The 27,303-nt window shown below is 38.4% G+C and overlaps 1 protein-coding gene across 1 annotated transcript in view; it reads right to left on the minus strand.

The window, feature by feature from the left end:
* LOC128746295 (corticotropin-releasing factor-binding protein) overlaps positions 1–20,535 on the minus strand; it is a 28,076-nt gene extending 7,541 nt beyond the window's left edge. Inside the window, exons 1-2 of the mRNA XM_053843343.1 lie at positions 20,479–20,535; positions 8,726–8,792 (exon numbers count right to left, since the gene is read on the minus strand). Of these exons, the coding sequence (XP_053699318.1) occupies positions 8,726–8,792; positions 20,479–20,535 (124 nt within the window). The remainder of the gene's footprint in view (positions 1–8,725; positions 8,793–20,478) is intronic.
* Positions 20,536–27,303: the final 6,768 nt, after the last annotated feature.

Here is a 27,303-nt window from a genome sequence, read left to right on the forward strand (position 1 = left end):
TCAAGCAAATGGAACCAAATTAGGCATGTGGAGGACTTTGGAGTCTTGTATTTAGTTTATGATGGTTAGAGACCTCTCACCCCTGCGGTAGGGAGATAAGGACTCTCATACAAATAAAACAGAAATTTTTGCGTAACCCAAAAACTAATCGAACTCGAGAAATTCGAGACTCTTCTATAAAACAATAGTCAATAACAAGACCACAAAAACTATCTATAGTAACACTAGATTATTCAGAGCGAGACGGCCGCGAGTGTTGCCGCCGTCGCACAGTGGGATGGTTTCAAAAATAGTGAAACATAAGTATTAGCATCGAAACCTTAAGACATAGCATAACAGTTGCTTCAGAAAAGTTTCTTCATTCAAAAAGCACTTTCTAGTGGTGAAAAATTATTTGGACATTAGGGTGTCCCTAATCAAATACAAAAAATATTTTCTCTATTTTAAGTCAGAAATGGTTGTTTTCTACAGAAAAGTTGTAGCTAAACTATTTTTGAGAAACTTTGTTGAATACTACAGATTTCTATCTCTTACATGAAAGAAGTTATAGAGCCAAACTCTTAGGGACACCCTTTAAAACAGTTTTTACGATCTAGCTCTTTAATAACGCTTCGTATGCTTTTCAAATGTTCTAAAAAATTATTAATCACATTAAATTGCATATTTTTGTCGAAGACAGTAGAGCTCTATCTTTTTCCCTTTAGCAGCTGTCACTGGTTTTTTAATTTTTACATGTAATCTTTAAGGGGGTGTCTCTCAGGGGAGAGCAGCTATGAGCAGCTAATCTCACTTATTTTTTGTGAATCAATTTATGCTGTATCATATCATGTACAACTTAGGGCGGAACACTGTGGAACATCTGAGAAAAGTTACCATGAAGGCAACCGTTTTTAAAGCTGAAAACTATGGAAACCATAGTGTTGTTCAGTTTCCACAAAGCAAAACAATCAATATATTGCAGTTAAATAGCATTTTATATAAGTCGATGAATATGTTGTAGTTTAGTTTTGTAATTTTAGTATTTTTTTTTCCTATATTTTTATTTTCACCTTACTCATCTTGTTTATCTTCATTTATGGTATTGGTTGAAAGAACTGGTTCTTTTAGCAGTTTCAGTGCAGTTTCACTGAACGGCATAGTTTTTTCCAGACTTCTTTCATGTAAGAGATAGAAATCTGCAGTATTCAACAAAGTTTCTCAAAAATAGTTTAGCTGCAACTTTTCTGTAGGTTTGTTACCTACAGGTTTGTCATTTCTGACTTAAAATAGAGAAAATATTTTTTGTATCTGATTAGGGACACCCTAATCTCCGAATATTTTTTCACCACTAGAAAGTGCTTAATCAATGAAGAAACTTTTCTGAAGTAACTATTATGCTATGTCTTGAGGTTTCGAGACTATTACTTATGTCTCACTATTTTTGAAGTTGTCTCACTGTGCGTCGGAAGTGCCGTCGGAAGCGCTGGCCCCTGGAAGGGGGGGGGGGAACCACCGCAGAAATTACCACTATCTAGGTTTATTAGTTTTCCTAGGTCTACTGACCTCTATTACTTTCCTTCAGTTGGGTCCTTACGAGCGACAGCGAATGATACTTTCCGCGAAAAAGTTTTCCGTGAAATGGTACATTCCGCTTAAGGTTTTTCACGAAATGGTATACGGCGAAATGTTGTACAATCACGGCGAATATTACTATCTGCTTTCTTTCACAGATATGATGTAATAATAAAATAAAAGACACAAAGAATACACTACAGAAATGAATAATAATACAAAAATGCCTTGAAAGAACAAAAAAATAATTGCAACACTTTATAAAAATGATACAAAAACTAAAGCCAGAAATAATACAAAAATAACGCAATAAGAGAAAACACACAAAAGAGTAAAACAAAAATGAAGTTCAAATGAAAAATTATTCAGAAATGATACAAATATGGCCTCAACAAAATGTAAAATTAATACTAAAATGACAAAAACGATTCATAAATAACACAAAACAATTCAAAAATAAAGCAGTAATGCGAAAAAAGCAGCGCCCAAAAATCAAAAAACTGCCCTAGGAATATAAAATGATACAAAAATGACACTAAAATGATACAGGAAATAATACAGTAGTAACGCCGTAATAAAAGAAAACCAAACGTAAAGGGAGTGAATGAATCGAAAAAAACACCCAAAAATAAAAATCTTAGTTTTACTGTGAACACGTGGAAAGAAAATGTGCAATCTGCTTCGTCATAATTACCTATTGCTTTTCAATCCAATGAAAATTTTTAAAAATACCAGCATTTTAGACGTAGGACTATGTCTTTTAGGAAGGTAGCTGGTATAGGGTCATTCAAAAAAATCAAAAAATTTGAGCGTTACGAACAAATGATAGGTTTTGAGCGATAATTAATAACTTAGCGGTTCCCAGATCAATTTTCAATATGTTTGCGTCGATCCATCGGAAAATTTTCTTCGCATCAACTCCAATAAAGAAACCAATAGATTTCATACCACGCACCATTGAAAAATGGAAAATATTGAAACATTGTTCAACGGAAAACTGCTAGAAGAGGACCTACGAGTACTCGGAGTTTTCGAACGGTAGGTGGTGAGCGGGCTTCATTCTCGGTTTTTTGCTCAGTAGATGCTCATTTGACTACAGCGCCTCAACTGAACAGAATTCGAAAAAGTAGTGTAAAGGACAATTGTAGAGCTAATTACTATATACATTATTGTTGAAGAAAGTATATCTATCTTTCGTATTTACGTCGCTATAGGGCTGCTACCCCGTTGGTAGCCAAATGAGCGCTCTTTTTGCTACGAATGGGGTTGCAGCCCCATAGCGCATTAAATACGAAAGATAGAACTACACTTTTTTAAATAATAATGTAGCTCTACAATTGCCCTTTACACTACTTTTTCGAATTCTGAGCTCGCGTGTCTCTACGGCGAACGAAGTAGGGGAAGACGGGGTATGACGGCCCCCTAAGCAATTAAATAGCTTAGGGGGGCCGTCATACGATTAAAAATCATATTATTATTTGTTTTGTGTATTTTTCCACGATTTTTCGTTAAATTTTGAACCGCCTAAATATCACGCGTCAATTTTCAGGCGAGGTAAGAAGGACCAGGGTTCGAATCTTAGTAGAATCAAGCCATTCGATGTTCAAAGTGACTTTTAGCATGGGTTTATTCTCAGGCCCCTCATTTACCCTTCCTTAATGCTGCATTCTATGTTATCCCGATAAGGCCTATTGACAGTGCAAAATGAGACCCTTATAGTTAAATGCACTGGTATGCAGTGCCAGGGATGACTATAATTGGGGACTGTGCGCTGTCATGTGGAACGAGGTGGGTAAAGTAGAGAAAGCATTGATAGAAGGGTAAAACCCAATTACACACAAGCACGCATGAAATTCAATAAGCATATCGCTCACTCAATAGCGATTATAGCAAATAAATGCAGTGCAGGTCATACAGCAAACACCCGGGCGATATCACAATAGATCTAACTATACTGGTCGCAGTGATGAGTCCATACAAAAAAAAAAAAGAAGGACCACCAAAGGGGTAAGACGGACCACGACGGAGTTAGACGAATCGTGGCAGTTTTTGTGCTTTTTCAGAGTTGCAAAACTAACTTCAATAGTATTTACTCAAAACAGAAACAAATTTTTTTAAGATTTTTCATAAAATAGCATAAAATTAGCTTGTAACTAACATAAAATTAAGTTGTACTGCTCAACCAACTCAAGTGCCAGTTCTTTGATCATACTGAGTCCATAGAACCGCTCCTCCAGTTCTAGCAAATGCTGAACAAGTTCAAGATAGTTTGTTTTGATTCTAATTTTGACGTTTCGTGTGGCCGATCACCACAGAGTGTTTCGAAAGTACTCAAATACGTCAACAAAGAAGGTACGGTAGCCTAATTGCAAAAAAATAAGGATTTCTATTCGAAATCGATGTGGTCCGTCTTACCCTGCCGGGCCTTCTTACCCCGTCTTATCCCATGGACAGCTATCCTGCAAAAATGGTTTTCGCATCGAATCCGGTAGGAACAAGACGAAGAGGGGCACAGCGAGTGAGGTGGTAAGACCAGGTGGAGCGTGATCTGGCGAGCACTGGGTGCCCGCGGGACTGAAGAGACCAGCTGCCATGGACCGAAATAAATGGAGAAATTATACTGCGCAGGCCTTGTCGTCAGACGTTAGGCCTATTAAGTAAGTAAGGCAACTGGAAATCCTCGCTTCGTGATTGGTTGGAAAAACTTCATCATAGTTTTGACGTATTTTTAGAAAAAAAAAGTGACAAAATCTCCCCATCCCAACAGGTCGAAGATTCCTTACGACGATTGAACCTAGGTGAATTTGATATCTGTGTTGGAAGAGTGCGCTAGTGCTGTAGTGTTGGGTTATAATATAATGGTTGTGCATGTTTTCCGTTTCGTTGGAAGTGTAGTTAGTGAAGTGAAAAGAGAATGCATTTTGTACTGCCAAGGATGTGCTAGTCCTCCAATAAAAAAATATGGATCTAAAATTTTTCAGCTTGACACAAACACACCAGATTTGAACAAAATCGGAACACTTTAAAAGTTGCTCCTTTTCCTATCAGTACATTCTCTGATTTCAGTACAAGTTGTAGGGTAAAACACGGCAAAACATTCCCTTACACGACGTTTTAGTGAAAAACTTGATCATCGTTCGATCTTCTGACTTTTTCAATTTGCACAACAGGCATGCCTTTTTGAAAAACTCTGTTAAAAGTATCGAATTGGCATTTTGCCTGTAGTACAAAATCCTTGAGTATAATAGGACTAACCAGGCTCCTAGGTTATTTTATAACAGGCTTCATTCTCGGTTTTTTCCTCAGTGGATACTCATTTGACTGCAGCGCCTCAACGAAACAGAATTCGAAAAAGTAGTGTAAGAGGCAATTGTAGAGCTAATTATTATTTCCATTATTGTTGAAGAAAGTATAGTTTTATCTTTTGTATTTACGGCGCTATGCGATTACTACCCCGTTGGTAGCCAAAGGAGCGCTCTTTTTGCTACCAACGGTGTAGCAGCCCCATAGCGCCGTAAAGACAAAAGAGAGAACTATACTTTCTTCAACAATAATGTAGTTAATAATTAACTCTACAAATGCCTTTTATACTACTTTTTCGAATTCTGTTTCATTGAGGCGCTGCAATCAAACGAGCATCTACTGAGCAAAAGCTGAAAATGAAGCCTGTTTTATAATTGAAGCTGATTTATAATTTAAATTGAAGCTGATTTATAATTTAAATTGAAGCAGATTTGGAGGAAACAAGTTTTATTTGGTTCGAATTATACCCTTCAAAACAGTTTTTAAACCCTGACTTATTCTGGCAGCTTTTACGTGTCCATAGTTTTCTAGAAACTTGTTTATCTTGCTAAAATCAACGTTTTTATAGAACATTATTATACGCGATTTTCTGCAGTTTCGGAGATCTTGAGCATTTTTGATGAAAAATAGTACTACTTTGAGCTTAACCCTCTAACGGGCAACACCGTAAAAACGATTCGATCAAGCTAATGACTATTTTATCATGAAAGTACACACAAAAAAACCTTAAGTTCTGATTTTCATGCAAAAATAATTATCTGGAGGAGCGCCAGGTAAGAAAAAGTTCAATTTCTCTTTTTCTTTTTTCATGTCTAACGCTCTGCCCAGATATTTTTTCAATTCAGATATATTACAAAATTAAAATAATGCATGAAATTTACTCATAGAAATTTTTTTTAGGTCAATCATTTTGCTCTAGATGGCCTTTTCCTTCAAAAGTAAAAAGGGGAATATTCGCGCATTAATTATTTTCTGAATTTTTCGGAATTTTTGTTTTTGAAAGGTTATAACTTTTGAAAGCATGGTCAGAATGTTATGATATTAGTATCAAAATGTCAAGAAACCTGTTCTGAACACATTTTGCATATTGCCAATTAAAAACAAATTTCGTATGCGGCTCTGGAGCTCCAAAAGCGAAGGCCGTCTACAGACGGTCTTACCCGTTAGAGGGTTAAATCTTTCCCAAGTTGGCAGATGGTGGCAGATCAAACAACTTCTACTTAAAAGAACAATAAAAAACCTTTAAAAGCAAGTATCAATTGTCTGTATCTGTTTGTATCCTCAAAAGTTATAGTTGTTTTAAAAAGCCATCTCAGTCATGTTTATAGAACAATTAAAATGTACTTCGGATGCAACAAATGCCATTTTGTTTACATTGACAATCTCTTTCTAACAAGTTGAGTTATCAGCAAATTTTTCGCCTAGTTTCGAGTCGAAAATGAATGTAGACTCAAAATTATTTGACGAAATTAATAAGAGAGAAGCTTCCAAATGACTAACTTAAGTCTATTTTGTTCTATACCTTGGATTGGTGTCTTTTCAAAAGATTACACTCATAATGGGCTGGTACTGAATGGCCGAAACACAAATGGTCGAATCACGAATGGCCGAAATCCAAAAGGCCGAATTTCAGCAACAGTCACAGAAGGCCGAATTTTCTCGGAATGACTAAATAACTATTTAATTAGAAAACACGAATTGACAAGCAGTTAACAATTAACTTTACTCAAACCAAAAATAAAATAAGCAACACATCTTGTTGTTATACTCTTAAGTACGAGTTGTTTGATCTGCCGCCATTTGCCACCTTGGGAAATATTTATGCTCAAAGAAATACTATTTTTCATCAAAAAAGCTCAAAATCTCCGAAACATCCGAAAATTACGTATAATTCGGGTCAGGGTTTTGAAAGGTTTGTCCTCGAATAACGCTTCATAGATAATTTCCATTAAGAGATAAAAGTATGGTGTCTTTGACAAAGTTGTTTGCATTGATATTTATTACAACTTTGCCGAAAGTACCAAACCTGTATCTCGAATATACGAGAAAATAAATTTCGTATCTCACTTTTAAGGGAATTAATCACCCAAAGATTTCTTTCTCAAGAAGGGGCTTATTATACCAAGAAATGTTCCTAAAGGTACTATATGCGAAAAACTTCACATTTCGGCGCTATATCAAACGATCACGTATTTCGCTGATTGGACCACTGTGCGTTGGTCTAATGAAATCAGAGTTGAAATTTGGTAATAAATTAGAATTTCATTTGGACTTGAAACTTAAAATGGAATAAAAAGCTACTTCTTGTATCAGCAATTAACGTATTCTATTCGAAAATCAGAATTCTCAGAAGTATTTATCATTATGATAAAATATCAGAATTGTTCAGGGATGGAAAAAATCGCTTCTAGCGATCAAGATCATAGAAGCGATCAGAATCAGATTCGTTAGCATCATTACTTGTAAGCGACAAACACTTTGTCGCGATCCGTACAGATTATGACAAACCTCATGTCAGATAATGTTCATTGCATGCTTGCGTTGAGAAATATAACAGATACAGACGATTGGTTGTGTGCATCGTATGAATCACAATACAAACAATATGTGTGACCTTTTTTCTCGCAGCTAGGTAAGATGTAACACTGTGATCGACTGCTGAGACTGTTTAGAAAAAAAAATCTTGTGATCATCGCTAAAGATTCACTGTTTGTCATGATCTGTACGGATCGTGATCTGTGTGTGTGTGGCGATAACTCACAGTTTTTATCAAAATCGCTGATCTTCCATCCGTGGAATTGTTAATAGCTAATTGTTTTAATTATTTTTTATCCTTTTTATTTTTACTAATGGCTTTCGATGTCCGGTCGATAATTATGCTTGTTATAAGACTTATTCATACAGCGCAGAAAAATCGAAAAGCACTGCTTTTTTCATAAGCGGTTCAACTCTTTGCATCAAAATAAAAAACTAGCCAATCGTGGAGTGCAATTACATAAAATATTTTTTTCCCAATTGGTTACGAACCCCTCTGTAATGGGGCGTCCTACGTCCATCTCGACCACAAAACGCAGTTCAACGCATCGGAACCGTAAACCGGGTAACCCCATCATCGCATCGAGGAGATTATATCTACATGCTCTTCTTATAACTATCCGCCACGTATTAAATAGAGACAAGCCGTAAGCCATCAAAATAAATGTTCCTATTCAAACAAGCTGCTGGCAGCCAATTAGCCAAACAAGCAAAGTTTATCATCCTCGACCGGCAGCTGCAAAATGAGTCCGCTTATCTTCACTGAAAATTGTTATAGTGCATTCAACGATTAAATAGTACATATTTTCCATAGTTTAAAATAGTAGGAGGATGACCTGTAACGTTTGTAAGAATAATTGACCTTTCTCAAAACATACTTCAAACTTCCGCAGTAATTTTACACCAGCACCAGCTGAATCCGATGAAAGTTCAACTTCAAACGACACAGTAAGTCGTCGCGAAAAGGACAACACAAAAAGTAATGAAATTGGAGCCCCATCATATCACAATGTTCCTAAATTGCTCCTGAAATGAGTACGACTTGCGGGGCGGTCGAAAAGTCAACCGGCGCTAAAAATAGTCTAAAAAACAGTTCCTTGTGTGAAATTGGATACGGTTTAGGTTCGTCTAGGTTTGGCGGTACCGCCGGCGGAGTGGTCCTTCGAACTGACCAGACCAACCGACGAACGCAGCGGGCCACTTTGATGTGTCCTAAGCTTCCTTGCTAAGCTGGGGCTTCCCCGTCCACCGAAGATCGAACGGTCACTTCCTAATGCTCCTGTTACTCTACTCGACAACCCAGTTAACAACCATCTCAATGACCATCAATTCTCACCTGTCACTGGGTGTATCTTCTCCGGTGGCTTGATGAACTCGAACGGATTCCGTACCGCTTGCCAGGCCTGCAGGAAGGAGAAAATAGAAGGTGGAAAACGGAAATTTGGTTAGTGAGTGTCACAGTACGAAAGACTCCCCATGCTGGGAGTATATACTAAGCTTGTCATCGCATTGGGCGCACATGGTAGGGACAGTTCTTCCAATTGCAGTATCTACCTAGGTTGTTTTGCTCCACGGTAACGTACGACCATTAATCAAAACAGAAACTCCTCACGAAAATGGGATTCGATTTCGGCAATATTATTTGTTACGTGATTGCACTTGTTCGAGTATTTGTCAATGTAAACTATTGTTGTTGTTATGCAAGCATTTCAATTTTCGGTATTGACTTTGGAGGAAAACTCATCTACAATTCGGGGCAAAATTCAAGTGCTTCCGCAGATTGGATTTAATCTTCAATTTACCCATTGAGATTGTCATCTGAAAACCCGCAATTAGGGATTACCGGATGAGAAAAATACGCATTTCCGGTTCGGTGTCGCTCGCAACGCGCTTCCTATTCAAAGCAACAAACGGGAGCGGGAGCTACCCCCTCGAAGCTTCACGCAAGGGTGCGAGTCAATGATTGAAAGACACCGATTGATTACATCCACCACGCCGTCGACATGGTTTGGCCGCAGAATAAATAGAACGCAATCATTCCACACCGCCGTCGGCCCGACGGATGGATGATGGGAACGAACGTGAAGCACTAAATAAATGTTTACTAATTTGGGACATCGTTTGCCAAATACGTGGCGTTCTTTCCTGTCTGTAACCAGTTCTTCGCAGTGGCTGGTTGACCGAATATTTTCGAATGGCAAAGCCATTTTCCTTATTAACATTTTCTGTAATTTACTAATGCTTATATTAAATTGACTGGTTTATATCACGCTTTATTTGTAAAATACCGCCTACATAACAATTGGATTAAAAATTCTTTCAGCAGACCGTCGCATTTTGACAGCAACCCAACCGTGCCTTGTTATTAGTCATATGTCTTCCACCCATCATATATGTTAGATATTGCATTTCAAATAAACGCTTCCGAAGGCAAAATTAATTTAACATACACGTCTCTTGTACCGTGAACGAACGAACAAACGAGCAAACGAAATTGTACCGCCACATTTGCCATCGTATGCTTATGCTTCCGAAAAGCCTGAAACCCAAGACGGAAGCACTTTTTGTGGCTGCCTGCAGCAGCAGCACCCCTTCCTAGCGGCAGGCTGCGCTAGAGCTGAGCCGTTCGACGTTGACGTTGAGTTCGTGCGTGCGTGCGGCTAACGAAATTATCCCGCAGGGAACGACAAGGATACAACAATGCATCCGAACGTACGGACTGATACCATCTTGTCAGGACTTTCTCCGATCAAGACGTACGCCACCAATCCGCCACTCTGCAAGATATTTTACGCTAATCTATACCCACCTGCCACGGTACATGTGTGTCTGTGTCTGTCTGTGTAAAAGAGTGTATATCATTAATATTAGATAATCCTGTGTGTGCACTTTCAAGAAACCGGCATTCACGTGGGCCAACGTCAAAAGATGTACACCATCATTAATCATACTCATTTAGAGCAGTGAAAACGGATTCCACCAGTCAGTCACCAGAGAATGATCTGCCCGACTGTTCTGGTGGCACGTACCGCCGGATTTGTCACCATGGCATCCCACATAGGATAACCGGGTAAGCCACAAGTGTGACTTCCGAGCTAGACAATTCCAACAAGGAACATTGGAAGAGTTTATTCATAGGCACTTGTCGCAATGACTCTGCACGTATTAGATGCAGCGGAAGCAGTTTTAATCCACCTAGCTGATTTAGTCGGATGTTTTCCATCGTTATTTAAGACTCCGCATCATTCAAACTATTTTTGAGAAATGTCCTGTAGATTCCTAGCGTTTCTCTGCCGTTCTATGCGAAAAAAGTGTTTATTTTAAAACATTTCCATACTTTTTTCAGCCAAGCCAACCTCTCACGTAGGTAGCTATATCTACTAGTTTCGGTCAATAAACAACCAAGTAGCAATCGGAGAAGAGCTTTTTTTCCAGTGCGGTCGAACAAATAAAAAGCACTAAAGCACAAACATCGACCACCCACCCACCCAGTTGCCAGTTTCTAGTGGCGGCAGCTAGTTGCATCACTACTACCGACTACACGTGATGTGTAATTGTAGATTCGTTAACGGAAAAAAATCGGCAAAGTCAAACTCTGGCAATTGTGATCGGAAACTTGTTTCGATAAATATTATTGGAAAGTTACTCTCGTTTAACTGGTTCTTTTTTTCCTTCATTTTTTATATTTTTCATGCAAAGGGTTTCCTTACACCTTAGAGTACCGTGTCACAGAGGAGTCAGTTGGTGCTTTACAAATCACATCGATCAAACGCAATGAAAACATGCACCCTGAGCTAGTTTAGCAGCAATGGAAGCTTGTAATTAAAGAAACTTTTCCCCGAATTGATTTCACTATTAATTCTATTCACGACGAGTGTCGGAAAAGTTTTCTTATGTTTAATTTCAGGTTTCGTATTCATATCGTTTTTACGATTTCTGGCGCTTTCTAAGAGTTCGTAAATAGCCAGCTTCTAGCAGAAGATTTTTTTGAAAAACTAGTGAAGCCATCATAAACTAACCCTTTGTCTACTTTTTCCTAGGAATCAGTGGTGTCGCATTGGTCACCACTATTGCCCCCAAAAGGGAAACGTTTATGTTTTATATTACGACGTGGGGGGTTGGGGAATGGGGGTTTTTCAAAAGCATTGTACAATTCGTCAAATTTTATGCAATACTGTACACAAGTTTGAGACTTCGGACAAAACCAATATCTATAAATTCGATGCCATGAATTTCCCCGGAATATTGAAATGAAAATTTTTCGATCTGTCGTAACTTTTGAACCAAGCAGCGTAAAGCAAATATTTTTGTATTAAAATGTTAGCCAGTGTATGTTTTGTTCCACGTCAGCAAAATATTCCACATCGGCCGAAAATTTCCAAACAAAGTGGAACATTTATTTCGATCTATTCAATCTATCTGGTGTTTCCCAAGGTAGTCATCGCGGACCGTTTATCTTCCTCATCTATCTGTATGACGTGTAGCATCCCATATGACCTGGAGGACGATGCAGGTCCGACACGCCAGTCGTCGTATGTTCGAATCTCAGCTCTAGAAAAGGCTGTTAGTGTCAGTAGGATCGTAGAACTAGCCCCGTAATTATCCTGTACTCTAACTGGCTGGCTGCGAAATTTGACGAATAAAAACAGAAGGACAACTTGCGAGCACGGAATGTAGCACCTAGGCTTTGCTTTGCTGATCCGAGCTTCACATTGAATGCGCTTTATAAAATGGGTTTCTTCTGGCGACAAAAATCAAATTTATCCGAGCGGAAAGCTATAAAGTGAATATACGAAATAACCATTGGAATTCTTATTGCGATATCTTTCTTTCGGTATAATCAGAATTGAACTGAACTGATTGAATTTATCCCTGTGGCATTTGGAGGCATTGATATAATTCTCGTGGGCCCAGATAAGAATAGCAGGTGGGGCACCGATCTTTCCAACACAAATTTTTTACTGTTGAAATCAAGTTGCCATAGGCTAAAGGATTTATTTGAACGCAAATAGTTTACTTGTCACAAAATGACCGACCGATTTGGTTAAAAACTTCCGCGTTACACAACGGATTAAATATTAAATTTTATTGAGAAACTGGGGCTTCAGTCTAGGCCCATCAGAGACTTAAAAGTTGGTTTGAAATTAGACTTGTAAAAAAAATTTTGGCGGCCATCTTGGATTTGGTCGCCATATTGGATTTTATCAAGATTAGATTTAAAAGAGTTCTCACTCACTGGAAGTGCAATCCGTTGTGCATAACTGAAATTAAAGGAAGGTTTTGTGCCTGTGGGAGAAGAGGCTAAGCAGCTTCACTCCCAGGGGTTTTCCTTCTCCTAACAAAAAATAAAAAATAAATAAAAAACTATCGAAGTTCACTAAGAAATATCTAATTATGCAGGCTGGCAGGATCAACCCGTGGCTTGAAAAATAACATTTTTATTGCAACTGGAACCGTCAACTAGGCAATTGGCGCGAACGCGTGTCGGGAAAAAACGTCTGCTGCCTTTCCTAAAGCAGTACGCTTGGTTCGTGCTGTTTTGGCCGAACTTAGCATTCTGCGGATACGGAATAAAGGCCGTAGAGTCGGAATTGCACCAACAACGTGCAGGCTGGGGCTCATGGACAAAAACCTTCCGAACACGCCGGAATTCCACCCAAACAAAAAATTTTGGGCCATCATCAAGCGGAACCCGACTAAGATTTCAGAACTGCTGGAAGCGAAGGCAAGTTCCCAAAACTGCTGGAAGCGAAGTTGAGAAGATGCATCAAAAATAGCTCTACCCAGCCATTAAGCATTTAGCTCACCTTAAATTCTACTTAAAAACTACTTTCACAAAATAACTAATTAACTGCTAATACTCTTATAGTGCTGACAATGCTTATTTGCAGCTGATTACCGAGGAGAAGAATTTGAAAATAATTTTGGATGCCAATTTAATGCAGTGAGGTAGTCACAAAGCTCATAAACAGTAACGTGCAGTATAAAATACCAGATATGCTAATAAGCGGCTGATGTACAGCTTATGTTGGGTAGCCATCCCAAGATACTACCTAGTGCCTCAACATGGCCATATCCGGTAATACTCGCAAAGGAGTAGCTTAGCTGCAGATGCAGTGCCGATGTATGCGAATCCAGAAAACATAAAATCTCAAAAATTTGTTTCTAAATTCACTATACATTCATGCATGCGCTGGCGCGCCCAGATTGGGGCGCACTGGGGTACATGCCCCACTTTCTCTGTAAAATTTAATGTAAAACTAATTAATTTCTGAAACCCAGGAGTCCACAGTAAAATTATAAGTAACTTTAATTGCGTTAAAATAGCCCCACTTTCATGTCCAATTTCAAGTGCAGTTACAAATTAAATTTCAAGTATAATTTCAAGCCTAATTTAAGCTCAAATTCAAGTTCAAATTCAATTCTATTTTCATGCCCGATTTCAACACCCATTTCAAGTTGACCAAACTCGTGACTTTAGTCATGACCTTGAAATGCGGTCAGGCATATATTAATATTTTTTTTTTTGAAACGATGATTCTACAATTGATGAAGGGACGGTAAAGGAAAGTAATGAAGAAGGATTTTTTCGGGAATGAAGGGGAAGGGTGGAAAGGAAGGGGGGGTAATAGGTAGCTATGGTTAACAAGTTGTCGTTGTGACTCCTATCTTTTGTCCAATGCTGGAAGGTGCATGGGTCGAACCAAGCTGTAATCAGAGATTATAACCGGATTTGAACCCACAACACCTGCCAGGGCGTGTCGCTCACTGGTACCCGTGTACCTTTGAACCACAGAGGCGCTGGACCCATTTCAAGTCCAATTTTATGTCTAGTTTCAAGACCAATTCCAAATATAATTTCAAGTGCAATTTAATTCCAATTTGTATACAATTTTAACTCCTAATTTAAGTTCAATTTCTAGTCAAATTTCAAGACTGATTTCAAATTCAATTTCAATTTATTGTCTATTTTCAACCGCCCAGTTAGCTTCAAAGTATTAGGCCGGTCTGATAAGCCAGTCGTCGCATGTACGAATCTCAGCTGGGCGGTGCTGCTGGAGTCAGTGGGATCGCTGCACTGCCCCTGTAATTGTCCTGTACTCTAATAACCAGCTGCGAAGTCTGTCGATAAAGAAGGGTCAAATCTTAAAAGACGTTGAAATCCAAATCCAAACTTTTGGGTGTCGTTGTTCCTGAGTTATGACTGGAAAACTCGATTTTTCTTACATCTACTTAATTAAAAGTTCACATGTCATGAACCAAACAACGTAGAGTATACAGTTTCTTATGAAAACCATATTTCCAGTATATTTCCTCAGCATAATAACAGATGAACTGCCGATGGATCTGGAGGTAGTCCGTCTTCTGCTGCTATCCAGAAGAAACAAAAGTAGAAATGGAAAAAATGAGGAGTAGAAAAGAACGAGAAGAAGGATAAAAGAGCAGAATACAGCAATAAAGAAAGAAAGACATTAAAGAAAACGAGCAAGAAAATTAACATAAATTTGACAAAAAAGGAGAAAAACACGGGATCAAATAGAAGAAAATACGGAAGCAGAAAAATGAAGAAACGAGAACAGAAAAAGAAAAATAGTGGGACAGAAAAAGAAAAAAAGGTGAAAAAATGAAAATAGAAGAAAAAGGAAAAAAACGGCAAAGAAAAACATAACGTGACAGAAAAGGAAGAAAAGCAGGAAGAAAAAACGGAACAACTGACAAAGATAGACGAGATAGAAAAGGAGAGCTTCCCCAAAAGAAACGGAGTTAAAAAGCGAACAAAGACAAAAAACTGGAAACGAATAAGAAGACCGGGACAGAAAGTGACAATAAAAACGAGCCAAGAAAAGAGAAAAGCGAAGAAAAAAAATCTGAAGAAAAATTAGGAGCAGGATTCAGGAATAGCGCGAATAAAGGAGCAGAAAAAGGAAGAAAAGTAATAGAGTTAGAGGCGGCAGCGGATAGAAAACTGGTAGGGAAAAAAAGAAAAACGAAAGAAAAAACGGTTCATAAAAGGAGAAACAAAGTGAAAATAAGTGGAAATACGAGACTAAATATAAGAGAAACCAAAAGGGAAAAGAAGAATAGCGAGAGGGAAAAAAGAAAACCAATAGAGGAAACGAGAAAAACTAGAAACAGAAGAAAGATCGGACAAAACACGGGAAAAACGAAACAGAAAAAGAAGAAATTTAAAAAGAAAAAACGGGCAAGATAATGGTAAAATGGAAGAACGGAATATAAGGAAGAAAAACCGCAGAGGACAAAGAAAAATTCAAAACCAGAACTTACGCCGCTCTTCAGTTTGACAATGTTAAGGATTTTTTTGACCAAACCTCGTGATTTTAGTCATGACCTTGAAATGCGGTCAGGCATATATTGATATTTTTTTCTGAAGCGATGGTTTATAGAAACCACCGACCGAGAAGCTTAAACTAACTTTGTGTTTACTGGCGGGACGACGACACTATGCAGGCCCTTGCGACTTACAAGGTACAGCGTGTGAACGCTGTTCGTCTTGCAGCGTGTTAGCCGCGGTTCTCAGCACGGGGTTTCGGGGGGAGGCCCGTTCATGTGAAAATTTTTCCAAACCTCGTGATTTTAGGCATGACCTTGAAATACGGTCAGGCATATATTAATATTTTTTAAAGTATATTTTGTTAAGGATGTAGATGGTCTATCTCTTCAAGATAATCAGTTGGACATCACCCCGTTGATGGGAAAGATATTTCCCGAAACCGGTCGGTAAACTATCGGTTAAAAGGTTAAAAGGTAAACTATCCGTTTTGTAAGAACTATTAGTGTTGTGCCCATCTCACTAAATATTGAGTTATCGGTTCTTACGTTGGCATGAAAAAAGTTTTTGTGGCAGATCTTACAGCAAAGACAGAAAACGGGGCATCAAACAAAAGAAAAACAGTACACACAAACAAGAAGAACGGAGAAGGAAAGCAGATAAAAAGTTAGAAAGTTAGAAAAAGACGAAAGCTAGAAATGAAAAAGGGGGAAATGGAAGAGAATAGCAATGTGAAGCAAAATCGAACGAAAAACCAACGATGCCTATTCTCACGCGGGGGTTTAGGGGAGCATAGCATTACGACGCTTACGACACTCAGCAAACGTAAGACAAACAGTCGCCGTTCCTATGTGCAGCCATTCTGCTATCTACACACTCGCGAGCGCACAGCCTCATACCATCTTTCTGCATAGCCCCGTCACGAGTCAAATAACTCGTGAGCAACCAGAGGATTAATGGCGCTCTGGGATCTTCGCCCTCGATTCTACCTACGGGCGATAGTGCAAGCCCTCGCGAGTAATCGGTATCAGTAGTTTGGACTGCAATGACGAACGAGAGCGACGACCGTAGCTGTTAGATAAATACACACTCGGAAAAACTCGTCACAGTGCATGAATAAATAAGAGTGGGAGCCCGAAAGGGATGCTCATTTCGGCATGTTCGCTAGAATGAGTACGCATGAGTGAGAAAATTAGAACGGTAAAAGGAAATAACAAAAAAACGAGTGCAAAACGAAACAGAACTATTTTAAAATGGGACAAGAAACGAAAAAAAAGCAAAAACAATGAAACAAGAAACACGAAACAGAAAAAGGGAAAACGAGAGAAAAAGAGTGTAGAAGAAAAAACACCATTACTCCTATGCTAGCCGCTGCTCGTAATCTCCTGCTGAGATGGTTTGTAGTTCTGTAAGGTTGGGGAGGAGATGTAGAACCCGTACCCTCGCGCCCTAATTTAACATGATATTGACTTACATTCTATTACGTTCAGCTTTACATTGACCTAGGTAATTGTTTGACTAAAGTCAGCGGAAGTGCTCACGCCCTCACCCCCCTTTGTTTGTCAATAGCGAGCCTCCGCGTGCTGTCTATATGCCGTACGAAATATATAGAACGTAGGGTTTCAACGTTAGGTGTAAAACTATGAATAAATGAGTCGTAAGTCGCCTGTCGACCCATAAGATTGACACTAACTTACTTATGTGTCCATGTTCGCCGGTCCAGCAGAACAAAGCGATGAAATCAAAGATCTCTACTACTGACGGTTACCCACCATGCCTTTTATCTGTCGACAGGACAGGTTCTCGTCTACAGCCCGGATGTCGTTGGCTAAGCTGCGTCGCCATGAGCCTCTGGCTCTGCCTCTTCTACGCTGTCCTTGTGGATTCTGGTCGAGTGCTTCTCTGCAGACCTCGTTCGCTCCTTTTCTCAAGGTGTGTCCGATCCACTTATACCTTATACGTTCACGAATTTCTGTGGCTATCGGCCGTTGATGACACCGACGATGGAGTTCCTTATTTAATATCCAGTTATCAGGCATGAATGGTATATAGCAGGCACCGGTTAATGAATACCTGCAGTTTTTGCATTGTCTCCGCTGAGACGCACCACGTTTCGCAGGCATACAGCAATACGGATTTAACGTTTGAATTAAAGATTCGGGTTTTCGTACGTCGAGTGATCTGGTTTAAGCGCCAGATGTTCCTCAGACCTGCAAAGGCACCCCTGGCCTTCCTGATCCGTGTGACTATATCCTTCTTCCAGCTTGCTGCCGCCGGAGAGTAGCGTCTTCTCTTGGATCCAGTTGAAGATTACCTTACAGAGTACTTTGAGAGTAATACAGTGCAACGTGATGCCACGCCTGTTACCGCATTCAGTTAGATCTCCTTTCTCAGGGACTTTGACCAATATGCCTTGCATCCAGTCCATTCCGGAAAAGTTGCGGTTTCCCATATATTGCTGAAAAGCTGATGCGTTATATGGGCTGACAAAGATGGGTCAGCTTTAAGCATTTCGGCTGAAATACAGTCTATCCCTGGTGCTCTATTGGATTTCAAACTCATAAGGTTGACAGGGTATAGTTTCATCCACCTTTTTTGCTTTTTTGCTTTTTTTTAAGAAGTCCGTAGGGTATCATGGAGCTACCCTCCTCTTGTAGGAAGGAAAGTGTAAACAAAAGTCAAGAAAACGGTTTAGGAAAAGAGAAAAAAAAGAACAAAAAAGGGAAACGGGACTGGAGCAGAGAAAGAGATAAAACGTGGTAGTGAATAGGACGAGAAAAGTCAATTCTAATTTCAAGTTAAGTTGCGTGTCTAATTTGGTTTGAAGTTAAATTTCATGTTCAAATTAGTCCAAATTCAACTCTTATTTAATGTCCTACGTTAAGTCCGATTTCAAGTGCAATTTCATCTCTGATTTCTAGTTCAATTTCAATGTTGATTTTAAATTCTAATTCTAACTGCATCCGAAAGTCCGGATATGATAAGTAATAATTTGTTTGTCGATCATTCTAGGTTTTAGGACCCCTTAATTTCGATATCTTTTAAATTTTCTATTTCTAGAAAAAGAAAAAAGAAATATATTCAAACTTTGTAGAATGGATGTATGCCACAGGTGCAATAGGTTTTCTGTGGGGCGTATTATTATTAACCTCCATCACCGATCATTATCAATTGCGTGATACAATATATTTTCTCCGGTAATAAATCAAGCGAAAGTGCGAAGGTGAACTGCATACCAATCTACGCACAGATGTAGGTATGTGACGTTTCCGACTAAATGACAACCTTTGGTGGTGACGATATGAAAGATAATATGTTGAGTCTTATCGATCGTACAACCAGTGCTAAACAATTATCGAATATATTGTTTACTGTTTATCACTAAGCTAGCCTTTCGAGCTGCATAATGAAACGCTGCTAGAGTTTATTTTACAAAATGCCAGATTGATTAGGATTCCATTGAAATGGTTTTTTTTCGTTTTTATCAGTGAATGCTGTGAATAATTAGAATAGATGACTGTTATTGATTCAGTTTTTTACTGACCTTTGGAACCTCGCCGGTTTCTGTTCCTAAAAAAATACTATTTTTATAATCTTCCCAATATGAATAGCATTTGAGTTCATTTGAAACGCCAACAGGGTCAAACGAAAACTATATTTTCCGAACTCGATAAAAAAAAAGCTTTAAACTAAAAGTGCTCCAACAGCGTACATGCAACTGATACTACAGCCCGCCTCGGTAGATTATGAAGGACCATGAATACATACTAGTGTAATAAGTTACCGTAGAAAAAACAAAAGCTTTTCCCACACGTCAGCTCGGTATTGTTGAATTGAAATATGACCCAGCTCCCCACCGGCCCCAGTTGGTCAAGGATTCATTCGAAATGTGCAATTGCTTTCCCAGTGATTTCCATTGCACTGACTGACTGCCTGAGCGCTGGACTGGCTGGATGGTTGCGGGATTTAACGTACTGCTGTGGGAAATGAATTGAAAACGCATCCCACCTCATCGCGAAGCTTGACGGCGTTCTTTATTGATGAAGCTGCTGCTGCGAAAGCCAGGATCAAACAGATCACGAGGCTAACGCACCAATCGGCACGATTGAAAGTCCCGCGAGCGGTTCATTAATTCCAATGAATGGAACTGACTTGCAACCGACTTGCATCGTTAATCCACTGTTTTATCACTGGATAAGTTGTCGTTTGTGGACTCTTTTTCTCCTAGAAACCGGTAGATTACCGTTCGACTCCATCGATGCGAGTTGTGCAGGACCAAGCGTCTCCTCGTAAGTAAATTAATTTTCATTCCCATTTGTGTTTGACTCCTCTCGGATTGATTAATGTTAGGCAAAGCTGGTGCTTTTCGTATTGGAAATCATGCTTCAGCCAAGACTCCTGCTAATTGATATAGACGTATCTGGGCCAGTAGTAAATATAGACATGACTGATTGCTTTTCTATGTTGAGATAACTAAGGACTTTGGTTCTTCTAAGATCAGTCTGTTGAAAGAAATTTTTGCATTTTACTTATTTATAATGGATCATCGACGAACAATTGAAGCAATATCCACCAGCGGCACAGAGGATAACATTCTAATTTAAAACTTTTGACAATGGCATTGTGTCTCGTGGGTCAACCTTTTCACAACAACTCAAAATGTTTGCTTTATTTTTCATTAACCAATCTCTGCTAAACTGCTCCATTACCGAGCAGCAAGTACCTACATATTCAGTAGGTAGGTAGATAAGGCTGAAAACGAGAAGAAGAAGATGGACAAACATAAACACTGAGCTTACCTTCGCTTGAAAGCTGAGCAGCATCACGTGAAAGCACAACGCGAGGACCCCTTTCATTGCGTTGCCTTTCTTTGTCGTGCTCTTTTCTCTGGAGGTGACTCCTGGTGCGAGTAGGAAGTGCGGTCAAGTGGTAGGGCTCAGTACAAAGAACGATGGATTCGTGTTCAAAGGACTTCACCGGCACGCTTTTGATGGATGCTGTCTACGCACACATACACGAACACACACACGTACACGCACCGTGCCACTAAACTGGTGGTAATGCTCCCGAAATAGCCGCTCCTTCCGGTCGAAGATGAGTTGCTTCAACGAATGTTTCTGTTTGCTTAGGAGCCGTACTTACTTTCACTGTCCTCGTTTCACAGTCAATGGATTATATTGTTATGTGTAAAATTAACTTACATTGAGTGTCTTGCCCCTTTGCACTAATCTGTTTGACATTAATTGTTATGTTCGTAAACTGGAGTTAGGTTTTTAATTTATTGGGAGATTAAATGCACGTTCATGCGAGTTTTAAGAACCGGAACAAACTGTACCTACATCTACCAGAAAAGTTAGCTAAATAATCACATGTTGCTTCCTAGTTTCCAGTCGGTGCGGTATGTGGTTACATCTAGCAGAAAGTTCTGCCAAACAACCATTACCGGACGTTCGGGTTGTGCCACAAAAGAAAAGTTTTGCGTTAAAATTAAAAGCTAACAGCGGTGACTGCTGCCCATTTTGGGAGAATGTGAGTGAAAAGTATTAGTTTAATAGATCTGGATCCTCGTACAGGTTGTGTGAGAAAATAAACCAAAACCATTAACCCCCCCCCCTTCCTCAACCCTAAGAGTCTCTTGAGCGTAATGTTGCTGCATGGACTATGACACAGATAATCGGTTCATGAAAATAAAACTCTGCTGTCTTGTGCACGGCAATAAAAATTCCAATCCAACCGATAAATCGACAAACGATATCGTGCTTAATAAAATGACGTGCTTGCAATTCAGCATTTCTGCATACGATTTACCTATCAGTAAAAATGATTGCTTGATTGATTTGGAAACCATTCTAGCATGTAATTATTTTGATTTCGATGAAGAGAAATCTTGTACAGACTGACGATTATTCGTTAAAAATTCGCAAGATACAAGAAGTGGCTAAACACCCAGCAAACCAGATATCGTATATTCATGTCGAGATTTAGTCTTATATAAATGGATATCACATCGGACTCGTATAAATGTACACGTGTTGTAAGCACAATGTGTAAATTTCATCGTATGTAATGCACACGATGATTGATATACGAATTAATAGTAAAAATCGTAAATAGGTCGAAAGATAATCGGGTTATGCTTAGCGAATATCGCAAATGACGAATTCTTAGATTTAGTTACCAACAATGGCTATCATGAAGATGTAATCGTACTTAATTACAGTTTTCATCGGATTATGTTTTGCAAAATGTCTTATATAACATCGTTTTAGACATCGCCTGCTGTGTATGCTATTTTTGACACTTGCCTTTTACCACATGGAGAAAGGCGAAGGGTAGAGTAGAAATATTAACGTAACTGTGTCGAAATGCAATCCAGTCAATCGGCTCAGTCGTATAAACTGTTTTGTTTTGTCGGCATTTCTATTATTCTGAAGAACTGAATCATGTATATCGCCTCCACTTTTGCATGTATATGCCGTTTCTGCGCATGATATATGATTTGATAGACCTTATATGCTGACGTTTATCTCATTTAGAATTAAGTTATACAGATCAAAATGTTTCCCAGCAAACATTTTCGTACGTATATCAAAGTACCAAATATGATATACGTACCGATATATACCTAAAAAAATCGCATTCGATGCGCGAAACCAGCATATGCGTACTATACAATGCTATATATGCTATACAATTCTGTGACGAAAATCGTATGTGAATCAGTTTCTATCATTTTGTACGAATAAATGTAAACTAGAGTGCGCTTTATTAAGCTTTATGTACGATTTCGAGTTTGTTTAGCGTTATTTAAGATGATTTTCGCACATTATTATACGATTTGTGGTTTGCTGGGTTGCTGGGCATTCAAATTTTAAGCAAACATGTTTCTGTTGTAACTGTAATTGTAAGCTTTCAGTAAAATTTAAAAAAAATAATGAAACTGACAAGATATATTATGTAAATTACATAAAAACATAAATACAATACGAAAATGTCGCAAAATGTTTGTTAAATAAAGTAAGAATGGCAGAAAAATTATACAAAAATGAGAAGGAATATTGAGTAAAGACATAAGGATCCCCAGTAACAATTCAAAAACCACTTGATTTTACATGAATTTTATAAAGGTTTTATTACGGTATAAATCATTACCCTCTCGTTTTATTGTGGTATTACCAAATACCATGAGGATGCGAGTCAAATCACACTTATTGCTAGCTACAAAACCACAATAAAACTATTAATAAAGCAAATTATTTTATGATTGCTTGTATTATCACGATAAAACTTGTTTGCTGCATCACGTCTCTTATAAACTTACCATAAGTGTGGCGTATCAATAAAATATGGCGCCCCAATCAAAATTGATCGGTTACCGATTACCGGTTATTGGACCAAACTACAATAAATCTGTTAGTTTTCTAGAGTTATTCAAATGGTAACTCCCTGACCAATCAGATTACTGCTATTGCAAATATTGCTGTTATTATGAAGAATATTAGAATTTAACATGGAAAACATTTCTTTAAGCGAGGCCATATTCTAGTGTTTTCTTTAGCCCACAAGCAAAAATTTATTTAAGCAAAGTGTGAGTTGCAGAAAGAAAGTTACTATCAATCGACTTTCATGTCACAGGAAGCAAGTAAAATGATTTTTCTAGAAATTGAGATTGACAAAATTAATATAGTTATATTTTTAACAATTGATTTTATCCTTCTATCATACCAATATTCACGATAAATTTTAGTGCGCATATGCCCCACAACTACCGAAGCTACTGAAAATTTATTTGTTTATTTTATCGGATATTTTATAGTAATCGCTATTAACCAAATCAATCAGGATAATCTGACAGTAAAACTTTAACTTTTCTGCTCATCGATGACTTTTTAGTTTACAAAGCTGTCGGACTGATTTAGCTTTTCACCAGAGCAAAGTGTACGCTTTATAATTTTGAAGCAAAAAGCTTCATTAGATTATGGCGATAGCTGTCAAGCAGCGAAAAGCTTCTTAGGTTTTATTGCTGCTTTCAGCATAACGTGATAAAACTACTTGAGCTAATAACTTGAGATTTATTGCGGTTTGGCAAGCAACTGAATTAAGATTAATTTTGATAGGAGCGCCATATTGTATTGCCACGCCATACGTGGTCCAGCCAACTAGTTTTACGTGATAATCTAAGCAACCACAATAAATTGGCTTTATTACAGTTTTAGTATGGTTTTGCGGATTACCTACGAATGGCCGGAACACAAATGGCCGAATCACAAAAGGCTGAAACACGAAAGGCCGAACGTCATATTCGGTCGAAAATAATCACAGCCTTCAGCATGCACAAAAGCTAGATATATACTGTCCTTACTCACTGCCGCTCGTTCGGACTTGACTAAGGGATTATCCCTACTAGTCAGTAAACCTAGGAAAATGCATGCACCTAAATAGTGGTGGTTTCTGCGGGGGGGGGGCTGCCCCCCGCATACTTTATCTACCAAAATAAAAAATAAGACGCAGAGTATGTCCTGTTTTTCTGAAACTATGGTACAGAATTTTACGAAAAGCTTTTTTCTTTCACCTATTGACGCTGATCATCACAGAGCTGCGAGTGAAACAAAAGGCAATAGAGGGGAAAAATTTAAAGGTTTTTCGAGAAGTTTCAAATTCACGAATAGAAATAGATGAAAAAATTTATTCAAAATGTGTAAGGTCTAACAAAATGAGCAAAAAAAAATTCGTTGATTTGGGCATTCCGGGAAAATTCGGCCTTTCGTGATTCGGCCATTCGTGATTCGGCCTTTCGCGATTCGGCCTTTCGTGATTCGGCCTTCTGTGACTGTTGTTGGAATTCGGCCATTCGTGGTTCGGTCATTTGTGTTTCGGCCATTCGGTGCCAGCCCGGTTTTGCAGCTAGCTATAAGTGTGTTTTGACTCGTATCTTTTTGATATTGCGCAATACCATAATAAATCCAGAGATAATGATGAATTCCACAATAAAACCTTTATAAAATACACATAAAACCAAGTTGCTTTAGAAGTGTTACTTGGATTATAACTGACTTATAAAGGACACAAAAATAATATGAAAATGAAGCAAAATGTCGCTTCATCGAGATATGAAAATTACACAAAAATGATGAAAAAATGAAAAAAAGCATGCATAATAATGACACAGAAAGTATCAAACAGTTGAAGTATCAAACACATGAAGATGATATAAAAGAAATACAAATACCAGATCAAACCGAAGCAAAATTTAAATGAAAGTTACACAAAGAATAACATGAATAACTTTAAAATGGTTTAACGAATTTTAAAAGGGCACTCAGTTTAAAAAATGTTTATTTTTTATTTATTGACTAGCTGACCCGACAAACTTCGTATTGCCACAAATTAACCTGTGTTGTACATAAATCATGAATCTCGGATGATCTTTGTCACAATCTCGAGTTTTGCAAGCCCCCCAGTGGGTGGCGCTTCCGACGGCGGGTCACCGGCAACTCACGACCGTCTCGTCCTGAATGATCTAGTGTTACTATAGATAGTTTTTGTGGTCTTGTATTGACTAATGTTTTATGGAAGAGTCTCGAATTTCTCGAGTTCGATTAGTTTTTGAGTTTCGCAAAAATTTCTGTTTTATTTGTATGAGAGTCCATATCCCCCTACCACAGGCGTGAGAGGTCTCTAACTATCGTAAAATAAATTCAAGACTCCAAAATCTCCCACATGCCAAATTTGGTTCCATTTGCTTGATTAGTTCTAGAGTTATGAGGAAATTTGTATTTCGTTTGTATGAGAGCCCCCCTCTTAAAAAGGTAAGGGGTCCTAATTCATCATAGAAAAAATGGTTGCCTCCAAAAACACCCACATGCCCAATATGGTTCCATTTGCTTGATTAGTTCTCGAATTATGAGGAAATTTGTATTTCATTTGTGTAGAAACATCCCCTCTTAAAGTTGGGAGGGGCCCTAATTCACCATAGAAAATATTTTTGCCTCCAGAAACCTCCACATGCCAAATTTGGTTCTATTTACTTGATTAGTTCTCGAGTTATGAGGAAATTTGAATTTTATTTGTATAGGAGCCCCCCCTCCTAAAGTGGGTAGGGGTCCCAATTCATCATAGAAAAAAATTTTGTCTCCAAAAACACCCAGGTGCCAAATTTGGTTCCATTTGCTTGATTAGTTCTCGAGTTATGAGGAAATTTGTATTTCGTTTGTATAGGAGCCCCCCTCTTAAAGTTGGGAGAGGTCCTAATTCACCATAGAAAATATTTTTGCCCTCGAAAACTTTCACATGCCAAATTTGGTTTCATTTGCTTGATTAGCTCTCGAGTTATGAGGAAATTTGTATTTCATTTGCATAGGAGCCCCCCCCCCCTCCTAAAGTGAGGAGGGGTCCCAGTTCATCATAGAAAAAAATTTTGTCTCCAAAAACACCCACGTGTCAAATTTGGTTCCATTTGCTTGATTAGTTCTCGAGTTATGAGGAAATTTGTATTTCGTTTGTATAGGAGCCCCCCTTCTTAAAGTGGGGAGGGCTCCTTATTCACCATAGAAAATATTCTTGCCCTCGAAAACTTTCACATGCCAAATTTTGTTCCATTTGCTTGATTGGTTCTTCAGTTATGAGGAAATTTGTATTTCATGTGTATAGGATCCCCCCCTCCTTAAACGGGGAGGGGTCCCAATTCATCATAGAAAAAAATTTTGTCTCCAAAAACACCCACATGCCAAATTTGGTTCCATTTGCTTAATTACTTCTCGAGTTATGAGGAAAATTGTGTTTCTTTGATACAGGAGCCCCCCCTCTTAAAGTGGGGAGGGGTCCCAATTTACTATAGAAAATATTCTTGCCCTCGAAAACCTTCACATGCCAAATTTGGTTCCATTTGCTTGATTAGTTCTCGAGTTATGAGGAAATTTGTATGGAAGCCCCCCCTTTTAAAGAGGAGAGGAGTTATAATTCCCCTTATAAAGAGGGGAGGGGTCTCAATTTACCATAGAATAAATTCTTGTCACGGAAAACACCCACATGCCAAATTTTGTTCTATTTGCTTGATTAGTTGTCGAGTTATGCAGAAATTTGTGTTTCATTTGTATGGGAGCCCCCCTCTTAGTGGGGGGAGGGATTTCTAACCATCACTAAAACCTTTCCTGGCCCCAAAAAACCTCTAAATGCATATTTTCATGCCTTTTGGTTCAGTAGTTTTCGATTCTATAAGGAACATACGGACAGACAGACAGACAGACAGACAGACAGACAGACAGACAGACAGAAATCCTTCTTTATAGGTATAGATTAACTGATTGTAGGCTTCGTCCGTTATCATCATTGATATTAATTAATTATCACACAAAATTTACATAAAACCATCCAAAACTATACTTAATTTGCTGTTTTGTCATTTGAACATTAACAATATCTCGATGAATATTAACGGGTGGCAACTAAAATTTTGGAATTTTTTTCTCAAGCTGTCAAAAAAAGACAAAGATACATGAAGAAGATCTGATTTACCGAAATTAAAGATACATTATCCATTGTTGAAAAAAAATTATTGAACATTTGAAAACGGTCCGTAATCGGCTGTTCGACGAAGCTTTCGTTTGACGTCGAAACAGCAGCAT

Source organism: Sabethes cyaneus, chromosome 1, assembly GCF_943734655.1.
Source record: "Sabethes cyaneus chromosome 1, idSabCyanKW18_F2, whole genome shotgun sequence".
In the NCBI taxonomy this organism is placed as follows: Eukaryota; Metazoa; Arthropoda; class Insecta; order Diptera; family Culicidae; genus Sabethes; species Sabethes cyaneus.